This window comes from Nematostella vectensis, chromosome 2 (genome assembly GCF_932526225.1).
Source record: "Nematostella vectensis chromosome 2, jaNemVect1.1, whole genome shotgun sequence".
Taxonomy (NCBI): domain Eukaryota; kingdom Metazoa; phylum Cnidaria; class Anthozoa; order Actiniaria; family Edwardsiidae; genus Nematostella; species Nematostella vectensis.
The window spans coordinates 1,207,579-1,222,038 of record NC_064035.1 but is presented as its reverse complement, the minus strand read 5'-3'; the positions used below and the strand labels follow the sequence as shown (position 1 = coordinate 1,222,038).

The 14,460-nt window shown below is 48.2% G+C and overlaps 2 protein-coding genes across 2 annotated transcripts; one reads left to right on the top strand and one right to left on the bottom strand.

Annotated features, from left to right (window-relative positions):
• The first annotated feature begins 201 nt into the window (after positions 1-201).
• LOC116616109 lies at positions 202-11,927 on the top strand. The gene is made up of 4 exons (XM_032377986.2): positions 202-360; positions 10,213-10,551; positions 10,844-10,920; positions 11,501-11,927. The coding sequence occupies exons 1-4, from the start codon at positions 285-287 to the stop codon at positions 11,825-11,827; spliced, it is 819 nt and encodes a 272-aa protein (XP_032233877.2). The 5' UTR covers positions 202-284; the 3' UTR covers positions 11,828-11,927.
• On the bottom strand, positions 10,606-13,901 carry LOC5509120 (cyclic GMP-AMP synthase). Its single transcript, XM_001629607.3, has 2 exons — positions 13,673-13,901; positions 10,606-13,599 (listed from the first exon to the last, which is right to left on the bottom strand). The coding sequence occupies exons 1-2, from the start codon at positions 13,719-13,721 to the stop codon at positions 12,380-12,382; spliced, it is 1,269 nt and encodes a 422-aa protein (XP_001629657.1). The 5' UTR covers positions 13,722-13,901; the 3' UTR covers positions 10,606-12,379.
• Positions 13,902-14,460: the final 559 nt, after the last annotated feature.

The window sequence follows — 14,460 nt, the reverse complement described above, 5'->3', positions numbered from 1 at the left end:
TAGGGACAAATGGCTGAAATCAGCAAAATTCAGGCCATCTCCCGGTTAACAAAATAGGAAGCTTTTTTTTTCTAATTTTGTACGACAACGCCGCGAAGCTCGGAGCCTCTGGTACCAAAGGTAGACTATCGGGGTTTACTTAGACTCTTTTTTGATTGGTCTAGAAAATAACGAAGCACAACAATAAGAATATCTTATTACCGATGAGTGATTGGTTGTTCACCTTTACATGTAGCCTACGTGCGTAGGCTACTTTACAAGCCTTCTTGACTTCTGTTTACATCATGGCAACCTCAAGCTCCCGTATTGTCGTGTTTTGCGCTGCAATTCTTTGTGGAGTGATCTTACATTCTCGACCAGGTATTTCATTTTAGTAGTACAACAGTAGCGATACAGGAGTTTTGGACTGTATTTTCGCGTCATCGTCAAGCTCGTTATTGGGGACGGGCGTTGGTGTATTCTCTTCATCTCTACTTTGTACCGTGCAAAGGTCATAGAATGCATTTTTGAATGTTAAATCTTGAAAGATTTCAAAACATTTTGATCTGTGGATTATGTAGTAATAGCCTCAGTGACCAGAACTCAATGTTTGCTTATCTTTGCATTGTTGGGTCTGCGATGCTCTGATCCCTTTGTATAGTATGATAATACTTGTAGCCTTACTAAAATTGACCTCCTTTTAATCATCAGTGACAACTTGAAGTCTCAGTGATAGAATTTGGGACGTTTTATAGCGCTAGTTCCATTTTCAGCACTAGTGTCTCGGCGTCGGTTTGTGCTCCACGAAGCAGCTAAGCCTAGATTTCGCTACGCCATCTGACCGAACAACACAGAAAGCGCCCAGTAAATCATAGCAGGAATGCGAGCGGCCAAACTAAAGGCACCATGCCTTGTTAGGCTAGATTCTACAATAAACACGAAATCTTTTATGGCTAAATTATGCTCGATATTTTCGAAACGCTTTGTCTGTTTACTCAAGTTCCATTACGAAATGTGAGCTTCTTGCAGCGGACGTGTGTATTTCAGGGCAGGGTGGAAGGCAAGTGCGGAAGGAACAGAGTTTATTAGGCTAAATTCTGACAAGAAACCACAAACTTCCTCTAATTTGGCTAAAACGTGCCTTGTTTGCGATGCGATCTCCGTGTTTGATTAGAAAACCCGATCAAGTTGCGCTGCGTAATCGCTGGCGCGAACCGTCCCATGCAGATAATTCCATTGTTCCGCTGTGATGTGCATAGTAAAGCGGCCGTCGAAATCTGATGTGTCAAACTGCCCAGATCTGTCAGTTGTGTACTATTTCAAGATATCTTTTGCAAGCGTTTTTCTAAACCAGAAGTTGCTAGTTTACAGTCCATGCTCTTTCCTTAATTTTCGCTAAGAAAAAAAAAAACCGCGAACTTTCATCTCGCGAAATTTAATGGATATAGAAAAATCGTTTAAGGTTCTATTTAGATCTTTTAGTGACGATACTCAATAATTGCTAAAGAGAACATTCTAACATTACTGTTACGCCGCTAAAGAAAGGGGTGTTGGTTTTGTTTTAATATAATTAGTGGTCTTGTTTCAGTAGTCGGTTAACGTCATTTTATTGTAACAACGAAAAAAGGTCACTCGAACTTCAAATTCGCGAAATCCGTGATAGCGAAATAAAAGACTCGCGAAATTTGCCGAAAATATTTTCGTAAAATTTAAGATGGCAAAAACAAAGAAGAATACTAAGGCATTCCTTAATGGAAAATATACATTGCATTTTAAAAATTCCTTTCTTGCATTTGATCGCATGATTGGGTAAAAAAGACGGTTTCCTTTGCTTAGAGATAAAAAGTAGCCTAGCACCCATAGATACGCGCCTGGTCTAACCTAGCATCCCTTAGATACGCGCCTGGTCTAACCTAGCACCCCTTAGATACGCACCTGGTCTAACCTAGCACCCCTTAGATACGCACCTGGTCTAACCTAACACCCCTTAGATACGCACCTGGTCTAACCTAGCACCCTCTTAGATACGCGCCTGGTCTAACCTAGCACCCTCTTAGATACGCACCTGGTCTAACCTAGCACCCCTTAGATACGCGCCTTGTCTAGCCTAGCACCCCTTAGATACGCACCTGGTCTAACCTAGCACCCCTTAGATACGCGCCTGGTCTAACCTAGCACCCCTTAGATACGCACCTGGTCTAACCTAGCACCCTCTTAGATACGCGCCTTGTCTAACCTAGCACCCCTTAGATACGCGCCTTGTCTAACCTAGCACCCCTTAGGTACGCGCCTGGTCTAACCTAACACCCCTTAGATACGCACCTGGTCTAACCTAACACCCCTTAGATACGCGCCTGGTCTAACCTAGCACCCCATAGATACGCACCTGGTCTAACCTAACACCCCTTAGATACGCGCCTGGTCTAACCTAGCACCCCTTAGGTACGCGCCTGGTCTAACCTAACACCCCTTAGATACGCACCTGGTCTAACCTAACACCCCTTAGATACGCGCCTGGTCTAACCTAGCACCCCTTAGATACGCGCCTGGTCTAACCTAGCACCCCTTAGATACGGGCCTGACCTAACCTAGCACCCCTTAGATACGCGCCTTGTCTAACCTAACACCCCTTAGATACGGGCCTGGTCTAACCTAGCACCCCTTAGATACGCACCTGGTCTAACCTAACACCCCTTAGATACGCGCCTGGTCTAACCTAGCACCCCTTAGATACGCGCCTTGTCTAACCTAGCACCCCTTAGATACGCGCCTTGTCTAACCTAGCACCCCTTAGATACGCACCTGGTCTAACCTAACACCCCTTAGATACGCGCCTGGCCTAACCTAGCACCCCTTAGATACGCGCCTGGTCTAACCTAGCACCCCATAGATACGCGCCTGGTCTAACCTAGCACCCCTTAGATACGCACCTGGTCTAACCTAACACCCCTTAGATACGGGCCTGACCTAACCTAGCACCCCTTAGATACGCGCCTGGTCTAACCTAACACCCCTTAGATACGGGCCTGGTCTAACCTAGCATCCCTTAGATACGCGCCTGGTCTAACCTAGCACCCCTTAGATACGCGCCTTGTCTAACCTAACACCCCTTAGATACGCGCCTTGTCTAACCTAACACCCCTTAGATACGCGCCTTGTCTAACCTAACACCCCTTAGATACGCGCCTTGTCTAACCTAACACCCCTTAGATACGCGCCTGGTCTAACCTAACACCCCTTAGATACGCGCCTGGTCTAACCTAGCACCCCTTAGATACGCGCCTGGCCTAACCTAGCACCCCTTAGATACGCGCCTGGTCTAACCTAACACCCCTTAGATACGCACCTGGTCTAACCTAGCACCCCTTAGATACGCGCCTTGTCTAACCTAGCACCCTCTTAAATACGCACCTGGTCTAACCTAGCACCCCTTAGATACGCGCCTGGTCTAACCTAAAACCCCTTAGATAAGCGCCTGGTCTAACCTAACACCCCTTAGATACGCGCCTGGTCTAACCTAGCACCCCTTAGATACGCGCTTGGTCTAACCTAACACCCTCTTAGATACGCGCCTTGTCTAACCTAACACCCCTTAGATACGAGCCTGGTCTAACCTAGCACCCTCTTAGATACGCACCTGGTCTAACCTAGCACCCCTTAGTTACGCGCCTTGTCTAACCTAGCACCCTTAAGATACGCGCCTTGTCTAACCTAGCACCCTCTTAGATACGCACCTGGTCTAACCTAGCACCCCTTAGATACGCGCCTTGTCTAACCTAACACCCCTTAGATACGAGCCTGGTCTAACCTAGCACCCTCTTAGATACGCACCTGGTCTAACCTAGCACCCCTTAGATACGCGCTTGGTCTAACCTAACACCCCTTAGATACGCACCTGGTCTAACCTAGCACCCCTTAGATACGCGCCTGGTCTAACCTAACACCCCTTAGATACGCACCTGGTCTAACCTAGCACCCCTTAGATACGCGCCTGGCCTAACCTAGCAACCCTTAGGTACACGCCTGGCCTAACCTAGCACCCCTTAGATACGCGACTGGTCTAACCTAACACCCCTTAGATACGCACCTGGTCTAACCTAGCACCCCTTAGATACGCGCCTTGTCTAACCTAGCACCCTCTTAGATACGCACCTGGTCTAACCTAGCACCCCTTAGATACGCGCCTGGTCTAACCTAAAACCCCTTAGATACGCGCCTGGTCTAACCTAACACCCCTTAGATACGCGCTTGGTCTAACCTAACACCCTCTTAGATACGCGCCTGGTCTAACCTAACACCCCTTAGATACGCGCCTGGTCTAACCTAACACCCCTTAGATACTCGCCTGGTCTAACCTAACACCCCTTAGATACGCGCCTTGTCTAACCTAGCACCCTCTTAGATACGCACCTGGTCTAACCTAGCACCCTCTTAGATACGCGCCTGGTCTAACCTAACACCCCTTAGATACTCGCCTGGTCTAACCTAACACCCCTTAGATACGCGCCTTGTCTAACCTAACACCCCTTAGGTACGCGCCTGGCCTAACCTAACACCCCTTAGATACGCGCCGCCTTGTCTAACCTAGCACCCTCTTAGATACGCACCTGGTCTAACCTAGCACCCCTTAGATACGCGCCTGGTCTAACCTAACACCCCTTAGGTACGCGCCTGGCCTAACCTAACACCCCTTAGATACGCGCCGCTTTGTCTAACCTAGCACCCTCTTAGATACGCACCTGGTCTAACCTAACACCCCTTAGATACGCGCCTTGTCTAACCTAGCACCCTCTTAGATACGCACCTGGTCTAACCTAGCACCCCTTAGTTACGCGCCTTGTCTAACCTAGCACCCCTAAGATACGCGCCTTGTCTAACCTAACACCCCTTAGATACGCGCCTGGTCTAACCTAGCACCCCTTAGATACGCGCCTTGTCTAACCTAACACCCCTTAGATACGAGCCTGGTCTAACCTAGCACCCTCTTAGATACGCACCTGGTCTAACCTAGCACCCCTTAGTTACGCGCCTTGTCTAACCTAGCACCCTTAAGATACGCGCCTTGTCTAACCTAGCACCCTCTTAGATACGCACCTGGTCTAACCTAGCACCCCTTAGATACGCGCCTTGTCTAACCTAACACCCCTTAGATACGAGCCTGGTCTAACCTAGCACCCTCTTAGATACGCACCTGGTCTAACCTAGCACCCCTTAGACACGCGCCTTGTCTAACCTAGCACCCCTAAGATACGCGCCTTGTCTAACCTAGCACCCTCTTAGATACCCGCCTGGTCTAACCTAGCACCCCTTAGATACGCGCCTTGTCTAACCTAGCACCCCTTAGATACGCGCCTTGTCTAACCTAACACCCCTTAGATACGCGCCTGGTCTAACCTAGCACCCCTTAGATACGCGCCTTGTCTAACCTAACACCCCTTAGATACGCGCCTGGTCTAACCTAACACCCCTTAGGTACGCGCCTGGCCTAACCTAACACCCCTTAGATACGCACCTGGTCTAACCTAGCACCCCTTAGATACGCGCCTGGTCTAACCTAACACCCCTTAGATACGCGCCTGGTCTAACGTAGCACCCCATAGATACGCGCCTTGTCTAACCTAACACCCCTTAGATACGCGCCTGGTCTAACCGAACACCTCTTAGGTACGCGCCTGGCCTAACCTAACACCCCTTAGATACGCGCCTTGTCTAACCTAGCACCCTCTTAGATACGCACCTGGTCTAACCTAGCACCCCTTAGATACGCACCTGGTCTAACCTAGCACCCCTTAGATACGCGCCTTATCTAACCTAACACCCCTTAGATACGCGCCTTGTCTAACCTAGCACCCTCTTAGATACGCACCTGGTCTAACCTAACACCCCTTAGATACGCGCCTTGTCTAACCTAGCACCCTCTTAGATACGCACCTGGTCTAACCTAGCACCCCTTAGATACGCGCCTTGTCTAACCTAGTACCCCTTGGATACGCGCCTTGTCTAACCTAACACCCCTTAGATACGCGCCTGGTCTAACCTAGCACCCCTTAGATACGCGCCTTGTCTAACCTAACACCCCTTAGATACGCGCCTGGTCTAACCTAACACCCCTTAGGTACGCGCCTGGCCTAACCTAACACCCTTAGATACGCGCCTTGTCTAACCTAGCACCCTCTTAGATACGCACCTGGTCTAACCTAGCACCCCTTAGATACGCGCCTGGTCTTACCTAACACCCCTTAGATACGCGCCTTGTCTAACCTAACACCCCTTAGATACGCGCCTTGTCTAACCTAGCACCCTCTTAGATACGCACCTGGTCTAACCTAGCACCCCTTAGATACGCGCCTGGTCTAACCTAGCACCCCTTAGATACGCGCCTGGTCTAACCTAGCACCCCTTAGATACGCGCCTGGTCTAACCTAGCACCCCTTAGATACGCACCTGGTCTAACCTAGCACCCCTTAGATACGCGCCTGGTCTAACCTAGCACCCCTTAGATACGCGCCTGGTCTAACCTAGCACCCCATAGATACTCGCCTGGTCTAACCTAGCACCCCTTAGATACGCGCCTTGTCTAACCTAACACCCTCTTAGATACGCGCCTGGTCTAACCTAACACCCCTTAGATACGCACCTGGTCTAGCCTAACACCCCTTAGATACGCGCCTGGTCTAACCTAGCACCCCTTAGATACGCGCCTTGTCTAACCTAACACCCCTTAGATACGCGCCTGGTCTAACCTAACACCTCTTAGGTACGCGCCTGGCCTAACCTAACACCCCTTAGATACGCGCCTTGTCTAACCTAGCACCCTCTTAGATACGCACCTGGTCTAACCTAGCACCCCTTAGATACGCACCTGGTCTAACCTAGCACCCCTTAGATACGCGCCTTATCTAACCTAACACCCCTTAGATACGCGCCTTGTCTAACCTAGCACCCTCTTAGATACGCACCTGGTCTAACCTAACACCCCTTAGATACGCGCCTTGTCTAACCTAGCACCCTCTTAGATACGCACCTGGTCTAACCTAGCACCCCTTAGATACGCGCCTTGTCTAACCTAGTACCCCTTGGATACGCGCCTTGTCTAACCTAACACCCCTTAGATACGCGCCTGGTCTAACCTAGCACCCCTTAGATACGCGCCTTGTCTAACCTAACACCCCTTAGATACGCGCCTGGTCTAACCTAACACCCCTTAGGTACGCGCCCGGCCTAACCTAACACCCTTAGATACGCGCCTTGTCTAACCTAGCACCCTCTTAGATACGCACCTGGTCTAACCTAGCACCCCTTAGATACGCGCCTTGTCTAACCTAGTACCCCTTGGATACGCGCCTTGTCTAACCTAACACCCCTTAGATACGCGCCTGGTCTAACCTAGCACCCCTTAGATACGCGCCTTGTCTAACCTAACACCCCTTAGATACGCGCCTGGTCTAACCTAACACCCCTTAGGTACGCGCCTGGCCTAACCTAACACCCTTAGATACGCGCCTTGTCTAACCTAGCACCCTCTTAGATACGCACCTGGTCTAACCTAGCACCCCTTAGATACGCGCCTGGTCTTACCTAACACCCCTTAGATACGCGCCTTGTCTAACCTAACACCCCTTAGATACGCGCCTTGTCTAACCTAGCACCCCTTAGATACGCGCCTGGTCTAACCTAGCACCCCTTAGATACGCGCCTTGTCTAACCTAACACCCCTTAGATACGCGCCTTGTCTAACCTAACACCCCTTAGGTACGCGCCTGGCCTAACCTAACACCCTTAGATACGCGCCTTGTCTAACCTAGCACCCTCTTAGATACGCGCCTTGTCTAACCTAGCACCCTCTTAGATACGCACCTGGTCTAACCTAGCACCTCTTAGATACGCACCTGGTCTAACCTAGCACCCCTTAGATACGCGCCTTGTCTAACCTAACACCCCTTAGATACGCACCTGGTCTAACCTAACACCCCTTAGGTACGCGCCTGGCCTAACCTAACACCCTTAGATACGCGCCTTGTCTAACCTAGCACCCTCTTAGATACGCGCCTTGTCTAACCTAGCACCCTCTTAGATACGCACCTGGTCTAACCTAGCACCCCTTAGATACGCGCCTTGTCTAACCTAACACCCCTTAGATACGCGCCTTGTCTAACCTAGCACCCTCTTAGATACGCACCTGGTCTAACCTAGCACCCCTTAGATACGCGCCTGGTCTAACCTAGCACCCCATAGATACTCGCCTGGTTTAACCTAGCACCCCTTAGATACGCGCCTTGTCTAACCTAACACCCTCTTAGATACGCGCCTGGTCTAACCTAACACCCCTTAGATACGCACCTGGTCTAGCCTAACACCCCTTAGATACGCGCCTGGTCTAACCTAGCACCCCTTAGGTACGCGCCTTGTCTAACCTAACACCCCTTAGATACGCGCCTGGTCTAACCTAGCACCCCTTAGATACGCGCCTTGTCTAACCTAACACCCCTTAGATACGCGCCTGGTCTAACCTAACACCCCTTAGGTACGCGCCTGGCCTAACCTAACACCCCTTAGATACGCACCTGGTCTAACCTAGCACTCCTTAGATACGCGCCTGGTCTAACCTAACACCCCTTAGATACGCGCCTGGTCTAACGTAGCACCCCATAGATACGCGCCTTGTCTAACCTAACACCCCTTAGATACGCGCCTGGTCTAACCGAACACCTCTTAGGTACGCGCCTGGCCTAACCTAACACCCCTTAGATACGCGCCTTGTCTAACCTAGCACCCTCTTAGATACGCACCTGGTCTAACCTAGCACCCCTTAGATACGCACCTGGTCTAACCTAGCACCCCTTAGATACGCGCCTTATCTAACCTAACACCCCTTAGATACGCGCCTTGTCTAACCTAGCACCCTCTTAGATACGCACCTGGTCTAACCTAACACCCCTTAGATACGCGCCTTGTCTAACCTAGCACCCTCTTAGATACGCACCTGGTCTAACCTAGCACCCCTTAGATACGCGCCTTGTCTAACCTAGTACCCCTTGGATACGCGCCTTGTCTAACCTAACACCCCTTAGATACGCGCCTGGTCTAACCTAGCACCCCTTAGATACGCGCCTTGTCTAACCTAACACCCCTTAGATACGCGCCTGGTCTAACCTAACACCCCTTAGGTACGCGCCTGGCCTAACCTAACACCCTTAGATACGCGCCTTGTCTAACCTAGCACCCTCTTAGATACGCACCTGGTCTAACCTAGCACCCCTTAGATACGCGCCTGGTCTTACCTAACACCCTTTAGATACGCGCCTTGTCTAACCTAACACCCCTTAGATACGCGCCTTGTCTAACCTAGCACCCTCTTAGATACGCACCTGGTCTAACCTAGCACCCCTTAGATACGCGCCTTGTCTAACCTAAAACCCCTTAGATACGCGCCTGGTCTAACCTAACACCCCTTGGATACGCGCCTTGTCTAACCTAACACCCCTTAGATACGCGCCTGGTCTAACCTAGCACCCCTTAGATACGCGCTTTGTCTAACCTAACACCCCTTAGATACGCGCCTGGTCTAACCTAACACCCCTTAGGTACGCGCCTGGCCTAACCTAACACCCCTAGATACGCGCCTTGTCTAACCTAGCACCCTCTTAGATACGCACCTGGTCTAACCTAGCACCCCTTAGATACGCGCCTGGTCTAACCTAGCACCCCTTAGATACGCGCCTGTTCTAACCTAGCACCCCTTAGATACGCACCTGGTCTAACCTAGCACCCCTTAGATACGCGCCTGGTCTAACCTAGCACCCCTTAGATACGCGCCTGGTCTAACCTAGCACCCCATAGATACTCGCCTGGTCTAACCTAGCACCCCTTAGATACGCGCCTTGTCTAACCTAACACCCTCTTAGATACGCGCCTGGTCTAACCTAACACCCCTTAGATACGCACCTGGTCTAGCCTAACACCCCTTAGATACGCGCCTGGTCTAACCTAGCACCCCTTAGATACGCGCCTGGCCTAACCTAGCAACCCTTAGGTACACGCCTGGCGTAACCTAGCACCCCTTAGACACGCACCTGGTCTAACCTATCACCCATAGATACGCGCCTGGTCTAAACTAGCGCCCTTTAGATACGCACCTGGCTTAATCTAGCACCCCTTAGATACTCGCCTTGCCTGACCTATGACCCTTTAGATGCGCGTCGGGTTGGCTTGATGTTTTCGCTTTTTTCTCAGCTCATGGCCTCAAGTGTTACAAACAAGAATGCACTCAAATGCCTGGAGCTACATGTCCACCTGCTAACGTCACTGAGTGCCCTTCCGACACCATGTGCAGCAGGATGCTGATTAAGGGCACAGTCAAAGTCCAGGGAATGTCAATGTCATTTAGTCAAGACGTTAAAGAAAGTTGTCAACCAGCCTTCCAATGTTCTGATGCCTTTAACCAATTAATGTGTGATTCGGCTAAATCTTCAATGAACGTCAGCTCGGTGGAGTGCTCAAGACAGTGTTGTCAAGATGATCTATGTAACAGTGACAGCTTTAATCCGACTTTGGCTCCAAGTGCGCAACCAGGTAGGGTATGGAAACCACCAGGTGACCCCCCAACACCCGCCAAATGATACATACTTCTGAAAGCCATGTTTTACTTTCGATGGTACTTGTTCTCACCTATTCCTGAAAGTTTACGTGGAATTGCTAGACTTTTCTAAAAAGAGGAATCCCAAATATGAGCGAACACGAACAACGATAGTTTTCAAAGCAATTGGTGAACCCAGGTATCACTAACTTAGAAATTTATCTAGTGCTTAAATATTGGTGCTATTGTCTCTGTATTGATTAACAACATATTCATTTTTGATTTCAGGCCCTGCATTAAAATGCTACGTCTGTTCCAACGTCCCATCGCTAGGTGGCCACTCATGTGACAACCCTGTGCTCATGGTAAATTATTTCTTCTAAGATAGAGCACCTCTACTAGGTAATCTTTATATTGTTCACATAGAAAAGCGGGGTATCGTCACAAAGAGGTATCCGCTCTAAGATATGAAATGGTGATCGAAAGAATCAGACGGTGAACTAGTTCCCATCGTGACGTGACCCGTCCAGAATGTCCGTGAGGGAGACTAGATGAACGCCAGGCGCCCTTTAAAAATCCCGCGGATGTTCATTGGGCTAACCACCCCCACCCCCCTTATAGCGGAAAGCTAGGGGCAGCTATTTGATGGCTACTTCTTACTCTTTCTTTCTTTAGGCTTATGTTATCCATTGATATGCCCCGGGGTACAAACAGCGGCAACATCAACCAGTAATGCTGGCACTTCTTTGCTCGGTTGAATGCAATAAAAAGAAAATGTTGGCTAACTAGCTGATTCACCGCCTTCCGATGTACAAAAATGTCGTCGTAGAACAGGGTGGGGCCCCTTGGTTATATCCTACGGTACTAAGTTAGTTGGTTATATCCTATGGTACTAAAGTTATTTTATGTTCTTTTTCTATGTGCCTAATATCTTTATATTCCCAGGAATGTCCATCCCACGGTCCTTTCATCCCTGATAGCTGTGTGACCTTCAAAGCTTTTGGCCGTAACGACACAGGTAGCCCTGCCAGCATAGAGTTTCGTAACTGCACTGTGTCCCTGGCGTGTGGCGAGTTTTGCAAAGAGTTTAACAGCACTGGTCAGATAGATGAATGTTCTGCCAAGTGTTGTCAAGGAGACGGATGCAATAACGAGGGATTGCCAACTCAGCCGACGACTATGACAACTTTGCCATCTGACGCTTTCAGACCGGCCATGCAGGGTTTGGCCCTTCTGACTGGGCTAGTGTGGGCTATACTGGTGTTGCGGTAGTCACGTAAACTAGCCGTTTTCCAACGAGTTGTTTTCATATCCAGCTGATTATCTGTCATTGTTCACATTTTTGCTTTGAAATAAAGATCTCTGAATGGTATTGTTCTATCATTGTTGTTAAACATGACTGAAATGGTGATGTTTTCGAGGGCATTTCTTCTGGCGCTGTTTTGCTCATGGCCACCATTGCCAAAACAGCATAGATTAGTGTATCCAGTTAAAAAAGCACCATTAAAGGTCGGATGATAAATTGGTTGGGATCATTTTAAAGGTGATAAAAGTGTAGATTGGCTCAGTTTTAGCGAATATCAATAGTTCACTAGATGCAACACACATAACAATTCTGATTGAAATTCTAATTTTACAATACAGATAGTTAAAAGACTGGGACTCTCCTAGCGCCCGTAAGCCCATGGTCCTTTGTAATGCTTGATAATTCCCATGATGCATAGCGAGGTAATCTGTTTTACTGACTAGAGACGCCTGGGAGCGAGAGAGTGATTGGCTTGTGTTTGACAGTGATTGGCTTGTGTTTGAATTCTTCCAACCAGCCTACTGGCGTTGGGTTGTGAAGATTTTTGCTCTTTCTGTCTCATTTTGTATTATCTTGTCCAGCCGGTTGGCAATATTATCAATGTTTGAGTCATTCAGATCGTCCAGTAAATTCAAATCTGTAATGAAATAGTTATTCAAAGTCTTATCCTTTACTCGATCTCGTAGAAACTCCAAAAAGTGCAAGAACCTTTCCGCTAGCTTCTTGCCTTCCCAGTCGAGTTTCACATCAGAAAAATTGTACTGTAGAAATGCGGTTTTGATATGATATGACGATAACTGCGCCAGCGTTGGATCTTTCTTGACAATAGTTTTCACTATCCGCACCATTTCTCGCCGGCAACCATTGTCATCCTTGTCGAGTTTATCCATAAGGTGCTTTTCCTTCAAGGAAAATGATTGTCGCCACAGCAACTCTGACCTGAAAGGCAGGGGTTCCTTGAGCCTTGCCCCCTTAGGTATGGTTTTAGCGACATAGTGCCAAGCCCTTAAATCATCCCCAGCAGGCTTGGTCTTGTCTTTGAACAGCAGTGCAGGCACTAGGTCAATGCTCAGTCTCCTGTTTTTCTCTTGGGGCTTGTCACCTTCGCGGTATGTAATTACTAGTGTGGTCGCCGGGCCATTATCCGTTAATTTGACTTCAGTTTGAGGGATCTCATCTTTATAGGTGTTAACTGCTTTCTGGACCAGACTGAAAAACCACCTCGACACTTTCTCCGGACTTAAATACCTTCCATAGTTGTCTGCGATCGTCAAATCATTGTATTTATTTCGGTTACTCGGGGTATCTCGCAGCTTGAGTCCGGCATAGCCAGGTGTGACTTGCTCAACTTCAAGCTCATCCATTTTGATGCTTAGAGCCACCATAATGTCAAGTTCATCAGCATCGATTGTTTTCAGATGCTCATAGAAGCTCCCGGTGTATTCAAAATGGTTAAAAAGCTTAATAGAATTTGTTTTACAATGCTTGCGGATAATTTCCAGGTGCTTATCCGCCATTTTCTTTGCCCATTTCGTGCTTTGCTTAGAGATTTTTACATCAGTGACTGAAAATCTACGCAGCGTTTCTAGATCTCCTTTTGGGAATGGCTGCTGCTGCTCGTTTCTCTTTAATTTCTTACTTTTCTGCTGTTTTTTGCCACGGATTATTCGCTTCTGCTTTGGTCTACTCCGATGCTGGATGCCTAGTTCTGGAGTTGAATTATGGAAGAGTACATCATCTGAAATTCACAAAGACATTTTTACTTTATAACGTAAGATAAGATAATAAAGGTGTTATAAAAGCCAACGTACCCAAGTGATATTCTCTTAGTAAGTCCAATAACCTTTCAAGCGTCGCCATGTTTCAATATGAATTTCGCTAAAGCTTCGCTTCCGCGAAATGCCCGCTGCGGGGGTCGTTATTATAATATTCTGTCATGCGCACCAAGGCAAGGGCGATAGGAACAGTGATTGTTAGGCTAAATTCTGATAACCACGAATTTTCCTACAAATTGGCTCAAATGTCTTGTTTGCCGGTCTTCGATAGAATACAATGCCATGGCAACCGCCGATACCTTCATTGTATTCTTTATTGTGTCCAGGCCTCGACCGCGCTCAGGGGACCCGTTTGTCAGCACCCTGAAAGAACGATAAATTTCGACTTTGTAGCGAAAAATTGCAGGGTAATTCTGGCCTTTTGAGTGTTTTTCTTTGAAAGATGTGTTTAGAAATTATTCTCCTATACCATTTAGGATTTTGAAGGGAAAAGCTGTCCGTTTTCTGCCGAAAAAGTTGCCTCGAAAAGTGGAAGTTGTGATTGCCAGTCCTTAGACCTTCCTACCCTTTTGTATTTTATTACGAGTGGGGAGGAGGTAAACCGAGATGAGGAAGGAAAACCGCCTAAACGATTATGAATCACGGCTAAAACGGAACCAGATTAATCTATGACAACTTCTTCAAGAAATTGGCTTTATTACAGATATATTCGGTACAAAATGAAAGATAATATTCGATACACGAACATTTTGTCTGGTTTGCCGGTAGTACATTTGAACCAAATTGGAGGGAAATTCGTGGTTATCGGAATTTAGCCTAACAAT